The sequence below is a fragment of the Leguminivora glycinivorella genome, chromosome Z, assembly GCF_023078275.1.
Source record: "Leguminivora glycinivorella isolate SPB_JAAS2020 chromosome Z, LegGlyc_1.1, whole genome shotgun sequence".
Taxonomy (NCBI): Eukaryota; Metazoa; Arthropoda; class Insecta; order Lepidoptera; family Tortricidae; genus Leguminivora; species Leguminivora glycinivorella.
Window position 1 is genome coordinate 51474905 of NC_062998.1, and position 25315 is coordinate 51500219.

The 25315-nt window shown below is 38.6% G+C and overlaps 1 protein-coding gene across 1 annotated transcript in view; it reads right to left on the reverse strand.

Moving 5' to 3' along the window:
• The window catches only part of LOC125241786 (glucose transporter type 1), an 84075-nt gene that overhangs the window by 42034 nt on the left and 16726 nt on the right, over positions 1–25315 (reverse strand). Inside the window, exon 2 of the mRNA XM_048150412.1 lies at positions 23387–23483. Coding sequence (XP_048006369.1) covers positions 23387–23483 — 97 coding nt within the window. The remainder of the gene's footprint in view (positions 1–23386; positions 23484–25315) is intronic.

The window sequence follows — 25315 nt, forward strand, 5'->3', positions numbered from 1 at the left end:
CCGATTCAAATGACAAGTAGCTTGTTGTTTGAACCAAAGAGCACGTAGGCGCTATTTTAACCAAAAAACTTGTTGAACGAACATGAAAACTGGTTGTATTTTCTCTCAGTGTAGGAGCGTTCCTCTACAAGTGTGTGTGCTTTGTGTGGGTTCAAGAACTTGCGATAGGCGAGTAGATATTAAAGGGCATTTTCAAAAATTGGGACCCAAAATGAGTAAAAGTTGTTAGCAAAAATTAACTCGATGTCAGTTTTGTGACGACAACTAAGCATGAAATTTCAGTAAAAATATTACTTTTATGTTTAATTACATAAACTATAAGCATTAATCTACATTTTCCCCTCACTAGCTCGGAAACACGTGTTTTGTCCTTTAATACCAGCGGGTAAAACGCATTTTATCCACTAGTGGGTAAAGTAATTTAACCTTGAATAAAGTCAAATTAACTGCTCTAAAATTGATAAAAGTAGGTGAAGATAGTAATAAAGATGATTTACCACCTGTGGAACCACTGGAAGCAGTGATAAACGCATTTTTTGCGTTGTAGTTTTCTCGCTATAGTGAGAAAAGTTTTGTGTTACACTCGGGTGCAAATGTATTTTACTTCTCGTGTGTTAAAAAACTCGCAAGTTCAGGATTCTATTCTCGAACCACTCGCTTCGCTCGTGGTTCAACTATAGAATCCTTTCACTTCCTCGTTTTTCAATTCCACACTCGGCGTTAAAATACAACTTTGCCCCCTTGTATAACAAATAACTATTACAACATGAAAAAAGTTGGTTTATAGACACATTTTATTCTTAGTTGTCGTCACAAAACTGACATCGAGTTAATTTTTATGAACAACTGTCACTAATTTTGGGTCCCGATTTCTAAAATGCCCTAAAAATCGCCCGACTTCATGTCACCTTCTTTCCTTTAACTGTGGTCTGTGGTGCAGTGCCAATGCCAAATATCTTCGAGTACATTTCTCCTAGATTTTCCGATATCAGTTTTTGTATATTTTGCTGTTACAGATGACGCGGACCATGCTCTTGTTCTAACTGGCCTAGATTTAGAAAATAAGGATAAAGCTCCTCTTGCAAAAGGTTAACTTTTAACCGGCCGTGTTAGTTTCTATCTCCACTGCTTACAAAAGCCCAGGTATGAAAGTTGGAGCTCATTATCAAGAGATTACAAAGATGAAGTTGAGTTAGATGTAAAATTAAATAGTCCTCATATTTTAGTTTCAAAGCCAGGATTTTCAGAGGATAAATTGGCATTGACCGATATATTTTTTAACCAATGTGGTGATGGAGAATTTCGCCTCTTCTTTTCCCGTGAGCGTCCTAGTAGTTGACTGTGTGATATAGATTCAATTGTGATGATGTGGTTCAAAAAAATGTATTTCCAAACATGTGGAAGGCTTTTCAAAATTTTATACAAAATGGGACTCTCATACTTGATACGTAATTTGACTACACGTTTTAAACCTATAGTTTGCTAAAATATCTGGGTCTACAAAAAGTCGGGGATGGTATTTATATGTATCTTTTACAGATAACTTACTACCTATCACCATTTTTAGGGTTCCGTCACAGTCGTACAGTAGGCCACTCCGCTCACCCCCTCTCGGTTACCTCACAGTTACCACCTAGCGAACAGTCGACCTGTCATATCTCACTCATACAAGCAGAGTACGCGTTGCTAGGAACGCGCCTTTCATATATTTGATCGCCAGTGTCTGTCCGTGTCAACGTCCCATGTCCTGTCGTCCGTCCGCGGATAATCTCAGTAACCGTTAGCACTAGAAAGCTGAAATTTGGTACCAATATGTATATCAATCACAATAAAAAGTGGAAAAAAATGTTTTGTTAGGGTAGGGTATTCCCCCTACATATAAAGTGGGGACTGATTTTTTTTTCATTCCAACGTGTGATATATTGTTGGATAGGTATTTAAAAATGAATAAGGGTTTACTAAAATCGTTTTTTGATAATATAAATATTTTTGGAAATAATCGCTCCTACAGGAAAAAAAAGTGTCTCCCCCCCCCTCTAACTTTTAACCATATGTTTAAAAAATATGAAAAAAATCACAAAAGTAGAACTTTATAAAGACTTTCTAGGAAAACTGTTTTGAACTTGATAAGTTCAGAAGTTTTGAGAAAAATACGGAAAACTACGGAACCCTACACTGAGCGTGGCCCGACACGCTCTTGGCCGGTTTTATGATTTAATCTCCCTGTGAAGCCGGGCGGGTGTTACTCTCCAATATGAACCTGGCCTCGTAGCCGAATTTCATTTCTGCGACGCCAAACAGCAGCAGCGCCGCAGAAATGCAATCTAGCTCTGTCGCGTCAATCCGCAAGAGCGATAGAGATAGATTGTATTTCTGCGGCGTTTGGCGCTGGCCACCGTCGCTTTTTACGCTATAACGATATTATCGTATCGTAAGCGTTTGTGCATTTGATGGCACAAACGCTCACGAACCGAAACGCTCGTAGATATCTATCTGTATCGCTCTTGCGTATTGGCGCGACAGAGCCAGACTACCTTTTGCGGCGTTTCGTTTTCGTTTCGCGTTGGAGAAATGCCATTCGGCTACGGCACCTGGGTGGCTAGCCGAATGGCACAATCGCTCACGAAACGCTCACGAAACGAAGCGCTAGTAGATATCTATCTCTATCGCGCTTGCGTATTGGCGCGACAGAGCCAGCGGCGTATCGCTTTCGTTTGGCGTCGGAGAAATGCCATTCGGCTACGGGGCCTGGCTAGACGCGGCTACACGTTACATAAGGGTGGGCGCACACTACCGAATTAGGTCAGCTTTTTGCACGTGTTATTATTGCCTCCGTGTAGAGAACGAGAATCGATAACCGTCTTTAGATAGAAAACAGATGTCTGGTGCTCTACAATGACGTTTTAACACGTATAGGGTAGATTTTACGAAATAGCACATTATCACAGTATAATACCTACACTGAGAGAAAAAACAACCAGTTTGGTAAACGCAATTATATACATTGGTGAAAGAATAACAATATAAAACTTAAAAAAATACTTAGAAATAACTAAACAAAACTAAATTACAACTAAATATAACTATTTCAAAATAAACCCAATTATAAAAAGAAAATTCCATCCAAAAGTTTTTTGGTTAAAATATCACCTACTACGTGCTGTTTGGTTCAAACAACAAAAGTTGCATTTTGTTATGTGTAACTAGTACATTCTACAAGTTACTCGTCATTTGAATCAAAAATATATTTGAATCAACAAGTTGATTTTATAAAAGCAACATGTCACGTATTGTTTTAAACATATGTGAGTGTTAAGGTTAAGGGTAAGTTAAGGCGAGATTTACTTGCATCTTTATATGAATAAACTGATAAAGCGGCTTTAAAGCAATAGACAAAGTGGGACGTTTTCTCGTGCACACTCACATATGTTTGGCTGATTCAATCAAATATTTTTTAACAAGTTTGACCTTGTTATTCGGACAAATTCGACTTGTATCATCAATATTGCGATTAAGTAATTCCGTTTACTAAAATACTTTTGTTTCAAACGGTTAAACTCGCAACAAGTCGAAATCGTTAAATTCACAATGCAAATTTCTCTCATAGTAGGGCCATTTTTTTTTTCAATGTTGTACACCACACTTTTTTTATAACATGAGTATTTTTACGCGATTCATACTCAGAATCGAGAGCTCTTTCGATCCTGATAGGAGAAAAAAAATGTCCCAAGATTTCCATACATTTTTTCGCACGTTCCATTCCGTTACCGCCATACAAAATGTATGAAAAAGTGGTAACGGAATGGGAAAAAAACCTTGGGACACTTTTTTTCTCCTATTAGGATTGAAAGAACTCGCGATTCTGAGTGGAAAACACATAAAAATTTCCAAATCCAAAAAAAAAGTGGGGTGGACAACTTTGAAAAAAATGGCCCAGTACTATCTTAACAGTATGGCCATTCTCGCTCCCCGCTGAAAGTGCCGCTCACCCGCTCTCCGCTACCTCACAGTTACCGCCTGTCAATGAGAACGCCGCCAGTCGACCTGTCTTATCTCACTCATACAAACATGGTACGTTCACCTACACAAGCTTAGACACGGTATTTTCAGTCAAGGGGAATAGTAAATCCGATGTACTAAGGATATGTTTAGAGAAGTTAAATTAATTTAACGCAAACTGACGCGTACAAATATAGTAGTGCAAGTTGTCCCTAGATGTCACTATTACCACTGCAAACTGGCTAACGACTTGGCGTCGTAAAATGTATAAGTATTTTTTGATGACCAAATTTTTCGCTAGATGTCGCTGTACTACCTGCAAACTGGCGAACGACATTATATGATTAATTATATGTAATCAAATTGTAAATGGTGTTAATTATGGAATTTGGAAAATAAGTTCCTTTTTTGCTCAGATTCATGATGAAAAATATCATACCTATTTAGAAATCCCGCCATAAATATGTGGCGTTCCATGTCTAAAGGGTCCAAATGTTTTATGTGCTATAAGGAACCTTTAGGCATGGAAAGTCACATGAAAAGTCGAAAATCTTGATTGATAACTCTATACCATTTACTCTATGCGCGCCTCTTTCATATATTCGATCGCCATGTATGATATTAGTGAGCTCCGCCTGCAGGTTTAGGCACCTTTAAACTCTATTGTGAGCCAAACTAGTTTTGTCTAGTCCAAACTGGATTTCCGAGCGCGTTGGGATTTGCTTTGGCAAAATCTAGTTTAGCCTAGGACAGTCCAAATACCTACCCCACAGAACTATACCACATCTCGGACACGCGATCAAATATATTAAAAGAGGCGCGTTCCTAGCACACATTCTAAGTTCGTGTAGGTGAACGCGTACCATGCTTGTATGAGTGAGATATGACAGGTTGACTATTCGCGTTTTTGACAGGCGGTAACCGAGAGGGGATGAGCGGCGCTTTCAGCGGGCAGCGGGAGTGGCCATACTGTACGATAGTACTCTTTATTATACTGTGACTATACACCGTGTTTATTTTGTTTTCCGTTAAATTCGACACGTAGTTAGGTTCTTAGGTTGATTGTCAGGAACCACACGGTACCACACTGTAACACTTTTGTTATTTTCGAAAAAAAAAATATTTATCGTTTTCATACACAGTCATAATCTTCCTTGCCTTATGTATAAAACTAGCTTTTTCCCGCGACTTCGCACGCGTTAAATCCTAAACTGTGCTCCATACAAACGTCCACCCCCCATTTTAGGGAAATGGGGATTAGAAAGAGACAAAAAGTAGCCTAACTGTCACTCGCTTCAATTATCTCCACAAAATCACGTCAATTCATAGCTCCATTTTGCCATGAAAGACGGACAAACAGACACACACACTTTCCCATTTCAAATCCATACTAATATTATAAATGGGAAAGTGTGTGAGTCGGTTTGTTTGTCCGTCTTTCACGGCAAGACGGAGCGACGAATTGTCGTAATTTTTTAAGTGGAGATAGTTGAAGGGATGGAGAGTGACATAGGCTACTTTTTGTCTCTTTCTAACGCGAGCGAAGCCGCGGGCAAAAGCTAGTACACACATATATGTCAGACAAAGAGGATCGAGTATTATAGAGAGTTACTGTCAAAGTAAAATGTGTAATCACAATAAACACACTGCCATCTCTCAATACAAGCTTAAAACTTTTGAACCTCAGTTTTGACAATTTGGCTCATATTCTTATCTTGATATGTGTTAAAATGTCAAATATTAATATTAGCGCCATCTAGCCGAGCGTTCCCCAAAGGCGTAACGCCATCTAGGCCACCGTACCTTTTTCTCTATGGCTTTGAGGTACGTTTTTTCTTAGACTTTATCCGTCTATACGGAGTTACATACACCGTGTTTTTTTTGTTTTCCGTTAAATTCGACAAATCGTTAAGTTCGTTATCAGGAACCACCCTTTCCATCAGGTGCGACTAAGGTCAATCACTGGCCAGTTTATAATAATAATAAAAAAAAAACACTTTTAGTTAAATTCGCCACAAAATTTTTTTCATAGTTTTCATACATAATAAATTAATGACTTAGTGTGAGAGACTCTTAAGAATAATATTCAAGTTAGCGTCAAGTGATTGACGGCACATGTCAAAACAAATAACATTAGGAAGTGGTAAAGGCCGTCACACACGTGTTCATTAATTATTTTATTTTTTTAATAACTCAATAACCGTAAGAGTTAAGACGCTAGTTTCTTAGGGCCACTTGCACCAATGAAAATGGAAGGTTAACCCACCATTTTATATGGAATTTGACATATGACAGCCCACTAACCCTGAGTTAAGTGGTTGGTGCAAGTAGGCCTTAGAGAAATTAATTGTATTTGATCTGAAGAACCTTTCCTTAAAGTTAACGGAATTCAATAAAAACAGGGTGTATGTCTTTGATGTCAGTGGACACAGTCAGTTACACATGAACACACACGAATATGTATCCTACATCGTCACTACTTTGAAAAAATCTCGTATCCCACGCTGCTCCTCAAAGTTAAAACGCAGTAAGTCTATATGCGTTCCATACATACTTACTACAATTTTCTTTTCATTGACAGACGAAGATACAAGTTTTTTTTTAAGTAGTGACGACATATCTGTACATGGAAATGAGTCGTATCCCACAAAGGGACTTATAAATAATAATAATAATTATTTAAAAAAAAACTAACTAAAGGACGTGAAAGCGAAATTGGGGCAACTCTGGCTCATAAGAGTCATAAGTGCATATGTGTCGCTTGACGATCGGTCTGGCTCAGTCGGTAGTGACCCTGCCTGCTAAGCCGCGGTCCTGGGTTCGAATCCCGGTAAGGGCATTTATTTGTGTGATAAGCACAGATATTTGTTCCTGAGTCATGGATGTTTTCTATGTATATAAGTATGTATTCATCTATTTAAGTATGTATACCGTCGCTTAGCACCCATAGTACAAGCCATGCTTAGTTTGGGGCTATGTTGATCTGTAGTGTGTAAGGTGTCCCCAATATTTATTTATTTATTTAGTTTCAAATTTGGAGAAATCCATTCTGGGTCACAAGGCACAAGTAACACGAGTCACGATTTTATGGCATGTTCCATTTATTCACGACTCAAGTTCAAGTGATAATCTATCCATACTAATATTATAAATGGGAAAGTGTGTGTCTGTTTGTTTGTCCGCCTTTCACGGCAAAACGGAGCGACGTATTGACGTGATTTTTTAAGTGGATATAGTTGAAGGCACAGATGTCATATATACCATAGATCAAGCAAACGTATCTACTTAGTGTGTCAAATGAACTCAGTGAAATCCACTGTCAGTCTTTACTCGCAGCTTGCAGCTTTCGGGCGTCAATTTTTGTAAGTTGAAGTCAATCAAAACATAATAAATTAATAGTTTAAAAAACACTATAAAACACGCTTTTATAAATGCACGTAAAAGTCAAAAATAAATTATGGATCGTTCAAGTTGTCTCTATTTGTGAGCTGAAGTTTAAAAACTATGTGCTTTTAATTATAATATTTGATTGTAAAAGCGTGGGGCGCTGGAACAGGAAAGACTTTTTGTATAACTTGCTGATAAATCAAATTATGCTATGTTACGGGAAGGAGGTTACACAGATTGACGCGCTAACTGGAGTTGCAGCATGACTAGTAGGTTCTACATTAAACAGTCAAATCAATTAAAAGTCAGTGTTCAAAGTAGGTACCAGTTTGTCGAACTCAGACAAAATATGCGCTAGTAGCGAGGAGAGTCGACAGTCACCGACACTTAGAACGCCGCTTTTTTTCGGTAATCAAAGTACAAAAGGGGAAAGTGTCTACAGTGACAGGATGCAGAGTTCTTGTTCGTGGACGAGATATCTTTGGTTCTCTTTGGTAACCCTTAGGCGGCATATGTAAACGTTATGTTCTTATGCAACTTCATTCGTCAGGAAGTTCGGATTAGTATTTGTTTACAAGAAAGTCTTTCCTGTTCCAGCGCCCCACGCTTTTACAATCAAATATTATAATTAAAAGCACATAGTTTTTAAACTTCAGCTCACAAATAGAGACAACTTGAACGATCCATAATTTATTTTTGACTTTTACGTGCATTTATAAAAGCGTGTTTTATAGTGTTTTTTAAACTATTAATTTATTTTATACTTTTTAGTCATTAATTTTGTACGTGCTTTACATTTTTTTTATATAACCTACGTTTCCTTTGTGTCGTTGTCTCGGTTTTTGTACCTTTTGCCATTTTATGAGTAGTGAACAATTACATGCAATGTTTACATTATGTTTACATGGGCAATGGGAGCTGTAAGTTCCTATTTTTGACACATTTATATTGAAGTAAATAGCGATGTAGTTAAAACGTATCGGTTGCCAAATCTAGCGATTATTTACGAATTGGTTGAATAGATTAGGCCATATGAACAAGGAGCTAAATGCTGTGTAAAACGGTAAATATACGTTCATGGTTTGTTCGTTAGTATCATTTATAAACCTGTTTATCATCTTATTTGATTCTATTGTAATTTTTACTTAGTTGAAAAGTATTGTATACTATTCGATTTTATCAACTAACGGAAATGTCATTTGAATCGAAGTGCTAGACTCTGCCACAGCACTAGTTTTTAATTATGACATAACAAGTAAATCCTTCAAGATAAATTGATATCGTAAAATACTTCTACTCACTGAGACTATTTACAAGTCAATATAACTAATTGCTCTGGGAGCTGTGCTGTAGACCTTCGCGACATGCTTAAACAACGCAAAACTGAAAAATCCCTAACCTATAATTTATTTGACATAGGTACTGCGTTGGTCTATCTTTGTAGGTGCTTAGCCCCCCGTCCCCCATTTTAATTTTGTTATCAATTTTTGTTTTGTAAGCATATCAACGCTAGCCCGCGAAGTGGGCTGCCTATATTCACTTTTAAGGGTCACAAGAAAACCCTAATATAACTTATTGTAGATACTTAATTAAGTATTTCTTTTTGCCGAGCCCCCCTTTATTTGCTCTTAAGGGTCACAGGAAAACCATTACCCAACTTATTTTAAATACAAGGTTGATCTTTCTTTCATGCGGGGGGCTTCGCCCCCCGAGCCCCCCTTTGTTTGCTCTTAAAAGTCACAAGAAAACGCTAACCCAACTTATCTTAAATACTACGTTGATCTTTCTTTCATGCGGGGGGCTTCGCCCCCCGAGCCCCCTTTTGTTTGCTCTTAAAGGTCACAAGAAAACGCTAACCCAACTTATTCTAAATACTACGTTGATCTTTCTTTCATGCGGGGGGCTTCGCCCCCCGAGCCCCCCTTTTCTTTACTCTTAAGGATCACAAGAAAACCTTAACCCAACTTATTTTAAATACAACGTTGATCTTTCTTTCATGCGGGGGCTTCGCCCCCCGAGCCCCCCTTTTCGTTACTCTTAAGAGTAACAAGAACACCCTAACCCAACTTATTTTAAATACAACGTTTGTCTTCCTTTTATGCGGGGGGCTTCGCCCCCCGAGCCCCCCTGTGTTTGCTCTTAAAGGTCACAAGAAAACGCTAACCCAACTTATTCTAAATACTACGTTGCTCTTTCTTTCATGCCAGCTTCACCCCCCGAGCCCCCCTTTTCTTTACTCTTAAGGATCACAAGAAAACCTTAACCCAACTTATTTTATACACAACGTTGATCTTTCTTTCATGCGGGGGGCTTCGCCCTCCGAGCCCCCCTTTGTTTGCTCTTAAAGGTCACAAGAAAACGCTAACCGAACTTATTTTAAATACAACGTTGATCTTTCTTTTATGCGGGGGGCTTTGCCCCCCGTGCCCCCCTTTGTTTGCTCTTAAAGGTCACAAGAAAACGCTAACCCAACTAATTTTAAATACTACGTTAATCTTTCTTTTATGCGGGGGCTTCGCCCCCGAGCCCCCTTTCGTTACTCTTAAGGGTAACAAGAAAACCCTAACCCGACTTATTTTAAATACAACGTTTATCTTTCTTTTATGCGGGGGCTTCGCCCACCGAGCCCCCTTTGTTTGCTCTTAAAGGTCACAAGAAAACCCTAACCCAACTTATCTTAAATACTACGTTAATCTTTCTTTTATGCGGGGGCTTCGCCCCCGAGCCCCCTTTTCGTTACTCTTAAGGGTAACAAGAAAACTCTAACCCAACTTATTTTAAATACTACGTTTATCTTTCTTTCATGCGGGGGGCTTCGCCCCCGAGCCCCCTTTGTTTGCTCTTAAAGGTCACAAGAAAACGCTAACCCAACTTATTTTAAATACTACGTTCATCTTTCTTTTATGTGGGGGGCTTCGCCCCCCGAGCCCCCCTTTTCGTTACTCTTAAGGGTCACAAGAAAACCCTAACCCAACTTATTTTAAATACTACGTTGATCTTTATTTTATGCGGGGGGCTTAGCCCCCCGAGCCCCCCTTTTCGTTGCTCTTAAGGGTCACAAGAAAACCCTAAACCAACTTATTATAAATACAACGTTGATCTTTCTTTCATGCGGGGGGCTCTGCCCCCGAGCCCCCTTTGTTTGCTCTTAAAGGTCACAAGAAAACGCTAACCCAACTTATTTTAAATACAACGTTGATCTTTCTTTTATGCGGGGGCTTCGCCCCCGAGCCCCCTTTGTTTGCTCTTAAAGGTCACAAGAAAACGCTAACCCAACTAATTTTAAATACTACGTTAATCTTTCTTTTATGCGGGGGCTTCGCCCCCGAGCCCCCTTTTCGTTACTCTTAAGGGTAACAAGAAAACCCTAACCCAACTTATTTTAAATACAACGTTTATCTTTCTTTTATGCGGGGGCTTCGCCCCCGAGCCCCCTTTGTTTGCTCTTAAAGGTCACAAGAAAACGCTAACCCAACTAATCTAAATACTACGCTGATCTTTCTTTTATGCGGGGGCTTCGCCCCCGAGCCCCCTTTTCGTTACTCTTAAGGGTAACAAGAAAACTCTAACCCAACTTATTTTAAATACTACGTTTATCTTTATTTTATGCGGGGGGCTTAGCCCCCCGAGCCCCCCTTTTCGTTGCTCTTAAGGGTCACAAGAAAACCCTAAACCAACTTATTATAAATACAACGTTGATCTTTCTTTCATGCGGGGGCTTTGCCCCCGAGCCCCCTTTGTTTGCTCTTAAAGGTCACAAGAAAACGCTAACCCAACTAATTTTAAATACTACGTTAATCTTTCTTTTATGCGGGGGCTTGGCCCCCGAGCCCCCTTTTCGTTACTCTTAAGGGTAACAAGAAAACCCTAACCCAACTTATTTTAAATACAACGTTTATCTTTCTTTTATGCGGGGGCTTCGCCCCCGAGCCCCCTTTGTTTGCTCTTAAAGGTCACAAGAAAACGCTAACCCAACTAATCTAAATACTACGCTGATCTTTCTTTTATGCGGGGGGCTTCGCCCCCCGAGCCCCCCTTTTCGTTACTCTTAAGGGTCACAAGAAAACCCTAACCCAACTTATTTTAAATACTACGTTGATCTTTATTTTATGCGGGGGGCTTAGCCCCCGAGCCCCCTTTTCGTTGCTCTTAAGGGTCACAAGAAAACCCTAAACCAACTTATTATAAATACAACGTTGATCTTTCTTTCATGCGGGGGGCTTTGCCCCCCGAGCCCCCCTTTGTTTGCTCTTAAAGGTCACAAGAAAACGCTAACCCAACTTATTTTAAATACAACGTTGATCTTTCTTTTATGCGGGGCTTCGCCCCCCGAGCCCCCCTTTGTTTGCTCTTAAAGGTCACAAGAAAACGCTAACCCAACTAATTTTAAATACTACGTTAATCTTTCTTTTATGCGGGGGCTTCGCCCCCCGAGCCCCCCTTTTCGTTACTCTTAAGGGTAACAAGAAAACCCTAACCCAACTTATTTTAAATACAACGTTTATCTTTCTTTTATGCGGGGGGCTTCGCCCCCCGAGCCCCCCTTTGTTTGCTCTTAAAGGTCACAAGAAAACGCTAACCCAACTAATTTTAAATACTACGTTAATCTTTCTTTTATGCGGGGGGCTTCGCCCCCGAGCCCCCCTTTTCGTTACTCTTAAGGGTAACAAGAAAACCCTAACCCAACTTATTTTAAATACAACGTTTATCTTTCTTTTATGCGGGGGCTTCGCCCCCGAGCCCCCTTTGTTTGCTCTTAAAGGTCACAAGAAAACGCTAACCCAACTAATCTAAATACTACGCTGATCTTTCTTTTATGCGGGGGGCTTCGCCCCCCGAGCCCCCCTTTTCGTTACTCTTAAGGGTAACAAGAAAACTCTAACCCAACTTATTTTAAATACTACGTTTATCTTTCTTTCATGCGGGGGGCTTCGCCCCCGAGCCCCCTTTGTTTGCTCTTAAAGGTCACAAGAAAACGCTAACCCAACTTATTTTAAATACTACGTTGATCTTTCTTTTATGTGGGGGGCTTCGCCCCCCGAGCCCCCCTTTTCGTTACTCTTAAGGGTCACAAGAAAACCCTAACCCAACTTATTTTAAATACTACGTTGATCTTTATTTTATGCGGGGGGCTTAGCCCCCCGAGCCCCCCTTTTCGTTGCTCTTAAGGGTCACAAGAAAACCCTAAACCAACTTATTATAAATACAACGTTGATCTTTCTTTCATGCGGGGGCCTTGCCCCCGAGCCCCCCTTTGTTTGCTCTTAAAGGTCACAAGAAAACGCTAACCCAACTTATTTTAAATACAACGTTGATCTTTCTTTTATGCGGGGGCTTCGCCCCCCGAGCCCCCCTTTGTTTGCTCTTAAAGGTCACAAGAAAACGCTAACCCAACTAATTTTAAATACTACGTTAATCTTTCTTTTATCGAGCCCCCCTTTTCGTTACTCTTAAGGGTAACAAGAAAACCCTAACCCAACTTATTTTAAATACAACGTTTATCTTTCTTTTATGCGGGGGCTTCGCCCCCCGAGCCCCCCTTTGTTTGCTCTTAAAGGTCACAAGAAAACGCTAACCCAACTAATCTAAATACTACGCTGATCTTTCTTTCATGCGGGGGGCTTCGCCCCCCGAGCCCCCCTTTTCGTTACTCTTAAGGGTAACAAGAAAACCCTAACCCGACTTATTTTAAATACAACGTTTATCTTTCTTTCATGCGGGGGGCTTCGCCCCCGAGCCCCCTTTGTTTGCTCTTAAAGGTCACAAGAAAACGCTAACCCAACTTATTTTAAATACAACGTTGATCTTTCTTTTATGCGGGGGCTTCGCCCCCGAGCCCCCCCTTTGTTTGCTCTTAAAGGTCACAAGAAAACGCTAACCCAACTAATTTTAAATACTACGTTAATCTTTCTTTTATGCGGGGGCTTCGCCCCCGAGCCCCCTTTTCGTTACTCTTAAGGGTAACAAGAAAACCCTAACCCAACTTATTTTAAATACAACGTTTATCTTTCTTTTATGCGGGGGCTTCGCCCCCGAGCCCCCCTTTGTTTGCTCTGAAAGGTCACAAGAAAGCGCTAACCCAACTTATTTTAAATACTACGTTGATCTTTCTTTCATTATTCCCCCCTCGAGCCCCCCCCCCCCCCTTTTTTTTCTGTTCTTATCTTCCGGCACCATCATCAGGCCTTGAAACCTAATCGTAGTCATAGTTCATTACAAGACTTTTCTAAGAAGCCCAAAAACAGCTATTCCAGTTCATATCTTCCGGCTCCATCATCAGACCTTGAAACCTAATCGTAGTCAAAGTTCATTACAAGACTTTTCTAAGAAGCCCAAAAACAGCTATGATACGATGTTCCATCATGTAGTTCCAGCTCATATCTTCCGGCTCCATCATCAGACCTTGAAACCTAATTGTAGTCAAAGTTCATTACAAGACTTTCCTAAGAAGCCCAAAAACAGCTATGATACGACGTTCCATCATGTAGTTCCAGTTCATATCTTCCGGCTCCATCATCAGACCTTGAAACCTAATCGTAGTCAAAGTTCATTACAAGACTTTTCTAAGAAACCCAAAAACAGCTATGATACGATGTTCCATCATGTAGTTCCAGTTCATATCTTTCGGCTTCATCATCAGACCTTGAAACCTAATTGTAGTCAAAGTTCATTACAAGACTTTTCTAAGAAACCCAAAAACGGCTATGATACGATGTTCCATCATGTAGTTCCAGTTCATATCTTCCGACTCCATCATCAGATCAGCTCAACAGTACCATATTATTGTATTGTCATCGGAACTACATATAGCTGCCAATTTTCATTACGCTACGACTCCTGGAAGATGGTTAAATTAGCTTCCTTAGATTCCATTACATACATAGTTACATACACGACGACCTAATAAAAGCGTGTTAATAAAAAATGCCTCGTTACGTGATATTCAATTGCAACAACACAAAAATTATGAACAATCAAGAGCCTGAGACATATTTAAAATTACAGGCAAGAATCAACTTCAGTACAAAATTTGACACGCTCGGCCTCTATACAAATATATGAATTTGTTTCTTCTATCTAAATTAAGTTCTGTGGTTGAAGGGATGGAGAGTGACTTAGGCTACTTTTTGTCTCTTTCTGAGCGAAGCCGCGGCAAAAGCTAGTCTCTAAATAAGTGCTACTTTGGTCGTGCTTCAATCTATCGCCACTCGTTTCGAATTTCCTCTTTTCCGCACGTGTGTCATAATGTTCTATTCCTGAATTAAAATTAGGTTACCACAACAAATGCAGTACCAAGGACATGACCCAATACTTTACATCATAACATAAGGGTACAACCTTGCCATACATTAAAAGTCCATTATAACTTGATCCCTACATACCATATTAATTGTATACGACGACAGATCTCACTAAACTAGATGGTGTGTGAGCAATTGCTTCGGACCTTGTCCGTGTAATCACCGGCTCGTTAAAGTCGTCAGCACTTGTAGGGTGTGGTTTTGTATAATTCCGTTAACCGGTTGCCTTTTTAGATGCCTCATTGAAAGCTAAAAACTCAAAGTATACACCGTGTTTCCGGTAACACTCAAAACCTCAGACACCCCAACTGATTTTTATTTTTTTAAACTCATCAATAGGCACTTATAAAATAACTAATAATACAAATTTTAATAAAAATATTACCCCCATCAAGATATAGCTCAATCGATTCTACTCTCGATTCTGAACAAACTGTTTTCAGGTTTTTAGTGTTAAGTGAAACACGGTGTAGATTAGAGCTAAACTTTTTTAAAACCAAATTATTCAAGGATATATTTTCATTGGATTCTAATAACCGGTTGCCTTTGTAGATGCCTCATTGAAAGGTGAAAGGGATCGTAGTCACTGTACATTAGAGTCAAACTTATTTAGAATCAAATTATTCAAGGACTAGCTTTTTCCCGCGGCTTCGCACGCGTTAGAAAGAGACAAAAAGTAGCCTATGTCACTCTCCATCCCTTCAACTATCTCCACTTAAAAAATCGCGTCAATTTGTCGCTCCGTTTGGCCGTGAAAGACGGACAAATAAACAGACACACACACTTTCTCGCTGATAATATTATATACAGTATGGATATAGGTACGCATTTTTACATGGATTCTTAATTTGTGTTTACGTTCTATTTTGTTACCATTGACGCATTCGCATTCAAAGGTTATTTGTATAAAATAAGGGACAATGTAACCTTTTCATTGAGAACGTCACAAATGAAGCATTGCATAAAAGTGTCTGGTATGAAAGCAATTATTTTTTGCGTTATTATTTTCCCTACTTTTGTGATCGCATGCTTTAAACGCTGCATACATCGCACAAAGTATCGTACAGATCATCCATAATTCCAAAATACATACTAATATTATAAATGGGAAAGTGTGTGTGTCTGTTTGTTTGTCCGTCTTTCACGGCAAAACGGAGCGACGAATTGACGTGATTTTTAAGTGGAGATAGTTGAAGGGATGGAGAGTGACATAGGCTACTTTTTGTCTCTTTCTAAGGCGAGCGAAGAAGCGGGAAAACGCTAGTCTAATATAAAAGTTGTGAGTAAAAACAGTTTAACATGTACATTATATGCAAATTGTACGCCTTTGTAAGACAGACACGAAAAAGTTATAACCTTTGTAATCCCTTAAATACCCATGCAAGGTTTATAATCATCCCATATTACGATATAATCCTAAAAAAAACTCGAAACGAGTAAATAATTGTATTGTTGATAAATTGTTATAAATTAACACAAGTTAAAAAATCTCGTTTGCACGGATATCGTATTGTACGACTTTTTTCAGTATACGTGACCCTTTGAAGTTTAGTCCTGATAAATAATGTTACTAGTACAATTCATTTGCGAGGAGGAATCTCTAAACGAGTTGCGATAAATAAATTTCGACCAAAGGGAGTTCAATCCACGATAGTTAGAATTTCCTCTCAGAATGTGTATTGTGCGACTTTTTTCCCACTTAAAACGTAGGTAATGTATTCGAATTGCTCCAACTAGTGGAGGCGATCTATCTAATAGTATAACTGCAAGGGAGGATACGGCTGTAGTGGATCGTTTCAGCCTTGCGTTTGTCAAGGAGAGTAATTAGAAAACATTTTACATCGTCCTTTTACATTACGCTATTCTAATTACCTACTTCTGGGTATTTTTATATTAAAGGAAAAAATGGAAATGTTTAGAATCGTTAGCAGACGTTTCTGCTTAATAAAAAAAAAAAATAATAATTTACTTCTGGGTATTGTTTGCTCCATTTCCATTTTCTTATGAGCTGAATATCTTGCAAAAATCCGTACTTAATATTATAAATGGGAAAGTGTGTGTGTCTGTTTGTTTCTCCGTCTTTCACGGCAAAACGGGGCGGCGAATTCACGTGATTTTTTAATTAAAGATAGTTAAAGGGATGGAGAGTGAAATAGGCTACTTTATGTACATATCTTAATTTCTAACGCGAGCGAAGCCGCGGGAAAGAGTAGTACTTACGTAAAAGTACAGAGTGGGTGTTTTTCAAAATAAATGTCGAATATCGAATTCCACCAGATCTGGACGTGTTTGGGCTCATTCTTCTCAGAATCACGAGCTAATTCGATCCAGATGTTTAAAAAATGTGTCCCAAATTTTCCATACAACTCACGCTCTTAACTTAGTAAGTTCATACTAAAATCGTGACGAAAAGGAAAAAAAATGAGGACATTTTTAGGGTTCCGTAGTCAACTAGGAACCCTTATAGTTTCGCCATGTCTGTCTGTCCGTCCGTCCGTCCGTCCGTCCGTCCGTCCGTCCGTCCGTCCGTCCGTCCGTCCGTCCGTCCGTCCGTCCGTCCATCCGTCCGTCCGATAATCTCAGTAACCGTTAGCACTAGAAAGCTGAAATTTGGTACCAATATGTATATTAATCACGCCAACAAAGTGCAAGAATAAAAAGTAAAAAAAAAGGTTTTATTAGGGTACCCCCCCTACATGTAAAGTGGGGGCTGATTTTTTTTTTCATTCCAACCCCAACGGGTGATATATTGTTGGATAGGTATTTAAAAATGAACAAGGGTTTACTAAGATCATTTTTTGATAATATTAATATTTTCGGAAATAATCGCTCCTAAATGGAAAAAAAGTGCGTCCCCCCCCCTCTAACTTTTGAACCATATGTTTAAAAATTATGAAAAAAATCACAAAAGTAGAACTTTATAAAGACTTTCTAGGAAAATTGTTTTGAACTTGATAGGTTTAGTAGTTTTTGAGAAAAATACGGAAAACTACGGAACCCTACACTGAGCGTGGCTCGACACGCTCTTGGCCGGTTTTTTTTGTCAGGATCGAATCAGCTCGAGATTCTGAGAAAAATGAGCCCAAACACGTCCAGATCTGGTGAAATTCGATATTCGAGATTTATTTTGAAAGGCACTCAGGTACAGTCACCGGCATAAATAAGTGATGATTTCTGTACCTTGTCGCTTTTAATCATCATCAAAATTGTCAAAAAATTTCGTATGACATTTCCAACAAGACGTTCATGTGACAAGGTATAGAAATCATCACATATTTTTGCCGGTGACTGTACAGCCGGCGTAGCAGAATGGCAATCGTCGACGCCAGACGACGACAGAAATGTAATCTGGCTCTGTCGCACCAATACGCAAGAGCGATACAGATAGCTACGAAACAGGCCCCGTAGCCGAATAGCATTTCTACGACGCGAAACGAAAACGAAACACCGCGAAAGGTTTAGTATGAATTTTCTGAGATGAACTTTTCGGTTTTGCCCTAATCTGTTAAACAAAGGCCTTTGTTTCTATTATTCGCGGTGGTTAGCTCCCGTTTCCACAGCAAGTGCTAAAGTCTCAGTGTAGTTAAAAAGCAACTATCATGATAGCAATAAGGTTCAAATCCAAAAAAAGCCTTTCGGAGATAACACGTTTTGTCATCTTCAAAAAAAGTTACCTGCACACTGCAAACTGTTTAATAAATTTGAACCTTATTGCTATCATGATAGTTGCTTTTTAACCACACTGAGACTTTAGCACGTGCTGTGGAAACGGGAGCTAACCACCGCGAATAATAGAAACAAAGGCCTTTGTTTAACAGATTAGGGCAAAACCGAAAAGTTCATCTCAGAAAATTCATACTATAATAGATTAGGGAAAAAGCGAAAAGTGCATCACAGAAATTTCATACTTTAGTCTGGGTCTCTCGCGCCAATACGCAAGAGCGATAGACATAGATACCGTTTGTGCATTCGGCTACGCAGGCAGATATTATCGAGAGCGTTTGTGCCTTTGGCTACGTACCCAGAGTTAGCTAGTTCCGATTCCATCGATGTTCCGCAGCGGCCCGCGGTTATAACCGAACACGAAGCCAATTATACCGAACGACCGCGAACGACGTTACGTTACATCGGGGGTTCGGTAACGCTAATCACGAACCCGTTTGCAAATTTTACTTGTCTAACATATTGGCTGTGTAATATTATAAAGAAAATACTTATCCGTGACAAAATAGTATTTTATGCAACCAGGCGTTTAAAGGAGGTCAAAAAAGACGAGTGGCGTGGGTAACAATTTGAGGCGAAGCCGAAAATTGTTATTAAGACGCCACGAGTATTTTTTGACTCAGTTAAACACCGTTGCATACAATACTTTTTCTACGACCATGCACTTACTTTTGAATAGTTTTCTAGAATAACTTTCGTGAAATTCGCACTGTTTTCTATAAGTATTTTGACTTGTCCTCTGCAATGTTTCTGCACTCACCCTGTCGCTCGCACTCCTCCGCGCCGCCGCCCGCCCCCGGCCGGCGCCACGCGGCCCGCTATATCCCTTAAAGGCAACCTACCAATGCTTACCTAACAATGCTTTAAGAGCTATATCGTATGCGCGGGTGCGCGGGGCGCCGGGCGGGGCGGGCATCTTTTATGTAGGTTTTAACGATCTATGCACGACACGGTAAATGACGAATAACAACACGGGAGTAGAAAAAAACTTTTAAAAAACGATTTTTTTACAAATCTCGACTGGGGGGGCAAATGTAACTGGTCCATGCTTTACAATGTTTGTATTATTAAATAGAGTGTCCACCGGTTATATATGGTAGGCGTGTTCCATGGATACATGTAGAACTCGACATCATAGTGTAATAATGGAAAAAATGGATTAATTACAATTGTCCCCCAGTCGAGATTTGCCCCGCCGCTGTACCTTACGGTCAATTTTAATCCCAAGAAGTATTCTTAGCCATCTTTGATGGAAATCGGTCCACAATGTCGGGGTTATTTATCAAAATGTAAATTTGATGGTTAGGTTATGTTATATTTCGCCACATTTGTGGGCGCTTACGAGCTTTCAAAAACGCGCATGCACCTAACTGTAAAATGAAAGTTTACTACCAAAACGGTATTTCTACTCGAACCGTTAATATTTAACACCGTTGTATATTTGTTTCACTGCCGTGTGGATGCCAAGTGTGTCAATTCAAGAGATTTACTAAAAAACGGCACAAATAGTTGTTTTTTTAATGCGTAATCCCAAAGTTGGCACGATGCAGAGCGGTTTTATATGATTTCTTTTTATAAGATTCGCTCCCGTGTAAATAAAAGAGACCCGATAGTGTGAGCGAGTTATAGTTCGTCGCCGAGCGATGGTCTATAAATCTTTTATTTACACGAGAGCGACTATCTTTTGTTCGTTTTTATAGCCGATAGCTCTATAGCTTAAGCTAAGGCACTGGTCCCACCGCGAGCTAGTAAGCTATGAGCTATCGGCTATAAAAACGAACAAAAATAATCACTCCCGTGTAAATAAAAGAGACACGGCGATGTTTATAGTAACTCGCCCAGCGGTGAGCTATTAAAATCGCCGTGTCTCTTTTATTTGCACGGGACTGCTTATCTTTTGCTCGTTTTTATAGCCGATAGCTCATAGCTTAATAGCTCGCGGTGGGACCAGTGCCTTAGCATAAGCTATAGAGCTATCGGCTATAAAACGAACAAAAGATAAGCACTCCCGTGCAAATAAAAGAGACACGGCGATGTTTATAGCTACTCGCCCAGCGGTGAGCAATTAAAGCTAAGACACTGGTCCCACCGCGAGCTATTAAGCTATGAGCTATCGGCTATAAAAACGAGCAAAAGATAAGCACTCCCGTGCAAATAAAAGAGTCACGGCGATTTTAATAGCTCACCGCTGGGCGAGTTACTATAAACATCGCCGTGTCTCTTTTATTTACACGGGAGTGATTATCTTTTGTTCGTTTTTATAGCCGATAGCTCATCGCTTACTCGCTGTTGGAGAAACCAGTGCCATGGCTCGTCAAATATTGAGATAGTTTTCGCGTAAGACATTGTTAGACGCTTAAGTATATTTTAAAAAATAATTTGGATAAAATCTTTTACCTAATGAATCACAAGCACAATGAGATTATTGTCTTCTAAAAATGTATTAATAAATTTCGAAACCCACTACGTGAAAGCGATTATAAAAACACACATAACTATAGATATAAAAACATGTATGAAAAGCCATGTTATATGCGATAGTCCTATGCTGTGAACTTTTTAACTCATAATGAAATTAACCTTAACTGTGATTGTTTGTCGTAAGGCAAATAACCAAAATTGAATGTTTAAAAGTATACCTATATATAACTTAAAATATAGATACCACATAACCCGGCAACTTTCAGCCTCAAACGTCTAGCGTCTCGCGAGCGTAGTGTCGGGCCAGCTGTATGGAAAAAGGCTTTGCCTTACAGTTCGCCCTACGCTACGCTCGCGAGACGCTGAAAATCAAGGGTGAACTCTGAACAGGCATCTTCTCGGCTAGCTCACTCACATCATAAGCCACGTGTTTGTCTTTGGCTAGTCTGTGGCTAAGAGTAAGCCCATTTATAATTAAAGAAAAAAAAAGATACCAATTTTCCGTCATAACTGTCCTTCGCAGAATATGATTGATATATACATTTTACAGTTTAAGAAAATCAAATCTCAATTCTGTTTGACTTATTTTGGAGTTGAAATTAGTTTTGAATTGATAATACTTATTCACTTTCTAGTAGACTCCAATGAAATATTGCAACAGACAAGTTTCGATGTGCGACTTCGCAAGGCGGTGGTAAAGTTGAAGCGAATGGATTTCTGGGCAAAGTTGCATTGCTTGCGTTTTTTTGCCCACTAATGAAAGAGTTAGCGTTGCGTGCTCAAAGAACAGATGAAGTATAAGTCCGGAAAATGCTCAATGATGATGTTTCAGCTAATGTAAAATCTCAAAACGTGATTTTAACCACAAAATTAGCCATTTTAGCATTTTTATTCACAAGTACCGGGTGTCCCTAAAACCAACGACAAAATGAAAAGGGGTATAGGACATTTCATTAGCGATCACATCAAGTAAATTTGACGTTATGAAAATGTCATGGTTATCGAGATATTGGACGTTTAATATAACTCGTGGTTGTTAAGTAAAAAAAAAAGAGTCAATATCTAACAAACTATGACATTTTCGGGCATTTTCGTGAGAACAATCACCAAAATTTTTTTTTTTTTACTTAAAATTTATGTTTTTCCTACTCAGAATCACGAGTCTCTTCGATCTAGAGCAGAAAACTGGTCCCAAAATGTTCTATTATTTTGCATACTTTCCACTTTGTAACCGTTGCCGTTGTTCAAAGTGTTTGAAAAATGGTAACAAAGTGGAAAAATTAAATTTGGGACGCTATTTTTTACCTATTAGGATCGAAAGGGCTCGTGATTCTGAGTAGGAAAAACATGAAATTTACCCAGGTATTTTAGAAAAAAGTTTTTGAATTATTTTTTCGCGAAAATGCCCTTTCATGATGTCTAATTCGCTTAATATGGTGGCTAATGAGATGTCCTATCACCTCTTTTCATTTTGGCATTAGTTTTAGTTACACCCTATATTATTTATTGCAAAATATCGTGTGAAATACTAAAATGGCCATATTGTTGAAGTGCACATAGCACCATGAATCTAAAACATTGACCATATTGCACTCAGTGATAAAAAACATATAAAGGTAACTTAAGAATTGCCTCAGAACTGAAACTGTGTTGAAACCAATATTTCTCATTGACATGATCAACCATAGTTTATCAAAAATACCAATCGGAAAATAAATATACGGAAAATAGGACAAAACGATTCGTCATCCTGAAACGCATTTTATTTTTCGATTGGCATTCTTCAATAAACAATAACATTATAATATATTACACTGTGAAATATCGCCATACTTACTTAGCATGAGATTTTTTTTTGTTTATGGCAAAATTAATTATTTTGTTAATCATCATCATCCTCCTTCGTTATCCCGGCATTCGCCACGGCTCATGGGTGCCTGGGGTCCGCTTTGACAACTAATACCAAGATTTGGCGTAGGAACTAGTTTTACGAAAGCGACTGCCATCTGACCTTCCCTTCCGAAGGGTAACTAGACCTTATTGGAATTAGTCCGGTTAGTATTTTGTTAATCACAATATAAATTATAATTTTTAGTTTAAGCAATAAAAAGTAATATAAGTAAACAAAAAATTCTCATGTCAAACCACAAATATGACGTGGTTGCAGTGTTACATTTTAGAGGCATTTCTTTAGTTTTCTAAGCTATTAATATCAAGGTCATTGCTTAAGCTTCATATAGCTGCTACGGTTTGTTGAAAAATTGAAAATCTCTACTGCAAATTTTATATTGATCTTTTTATTGACTGAATGGTCGAGTTTTAGTACGAATTTTGGTTTTAATTTGGACCAAGCAAAACTATACATGGCAAAAACTGTACAGCTCAGCACGCAGAAATTCAAATGAGAGAAGTATAATCTAAGCAGCTGAAGTTAAAAAGCAGTCTATTAAAAAAGATCAATATAAAACCAACTTAGCACAACCCTAGCTGCACTCGCACAAAAGGCTATAGCGGTTGGTCTCTCCTGAGTTCGTTCAGGGTTGCCGGTCACGTACCTAAGTAGTAGCTCCCTCAGAGTGGCCTCGTCCTCCTCCGTCGTCGCATATCTGGTCAGCTTGCTGTCAGCCTCCCGGCCCACATGGTCTGGTACCACTGTGTGCAAACCGTCCTTTTATTTCCTTACTACGTTTTTGGCAGCCCTAGCAATTAATGAAAAGTCTCCACAATGTTGTCATGGAATTTTCTCGGCATTTTTTATTGGAGAAACAACAGAAGTTTGTGACAGGGTACAGATTGCATCAGTAACAATCAATTGTACGTTTATTGACAATTTTTAGGGTAAATTTCTATTTAACAGTTGATAAGTTGATATTAAACGTCGGTGTGTAACTAAAATAATAATAATAAAAATACTTTATTGTGCACTAAAAAAAAGATGCAATATCAAATTAAGCGACCGTCAACTGTTGAGAATATTGCGTAACAAATCCTAACGAAGAGAATGTTGAAATGTTCTCAATCTAAAGCATGAGAATTTTTTCATGAAATTTCCAGTAATTTTGAGAATGTTAGACAGCCCTATTTTTAAACGATTTTGATTGAACACGCAATTTTCATTTCAGTTATTTGATAGTGTAAATTAATTAATCGCCAGTGTTTGAATTGGGACATTTTACTTTAGTGGCTTTGACGTTTTCCACGTACATTTATTGAGTTACTTTGCTGTTGAAATTTACCTGCCATTTCATTTAGTTCGCAACCCAAAACTAAATACACAGGCACATAATTTTATTAACAACTGAAGCATAATTCTAGGAGAACGGTATTTTGAATATGTGAGTACATTTCCATCGTAATAGGATTATTATAAGTTGACAATGGAAATTGATTTCAATAATTTACATTAGGTATATCCATACTATCCATACTAATATTATAATATAAATGGGAAAGTGTGTGCGTCTGTTTGTTTGTCCGTCTTTCACGGCAAAACGAAGCGATGAATTGACGTGATTTTTTAAGTGGAGATAGTTGAAGGAATGGAGAGTGACATAAGCTACTTTTTGTCTCTTTCTAACACCCTAGTTCCCTAAAATTGGGGGTGGAATTTTGTATGGAGCATGCCGAATATTTGGATTTAACGCGAGCGAAGCCGCGGGCTAAAAGCTAGTATTTCAATAGTTTTTAAATAGAGGAAAATTGGAAAAGTAAATGATCCAATCAATATTTAAAAAAAATGTAAATCGAAAACAAGTATTTAATAATATATAGAACCGCCGTCATTATTTTGTATTTTTAAGGACTTATCGACTTAGGTATTCCAAAAACAAAAATTAATAGTATTTTTAATGTGATTAAAACCTGGCAACTTTGCCCATAACTAGGTACCTAAATTAACTACAAAAAAAACCGAAACCGAATGCAAAAATGAGGGCATAACGCAGTTGGTGTAGGTACATATAATTGAATAAAAATATACATCTTCATACTTAACAGAGTAATATTAAACTAAGATGTCTTGAGAGCTATATTAATTGCAGTGTCACATAATTACTTTACAATGATGTTACGATTAACTTCAAACCATGGCAAATGAATTCTATTATTAGATTGATTCTTTTTCAGATATTTTTTTTATTAGAATGGATTTACTCGACTTTTAAGTTCAGAGACACAATTTAGTTTACCTAGCCAAAGTATTTTTTTAACGCAGACTACTTTCACATACCGAAAAATTCACTGGAATAGACAGAAATCACAAATACGAAAATTCATTAAAAAAGAACAAGGTAAAGTTGAGCGACTTTACTATTGATCCTTTAATAATGTAAATTTAAATAGGACTGGCGAATTCAGAATACGTATCTCAAAAAATTTCAATGGGGTTTGTTAAAGTCCGGTCCACCTTAAGCATTTTCTGGACTTACAATATAACCATATAATTATAATCATACTACCTTTTTTAGAACAAATAATATTTCACG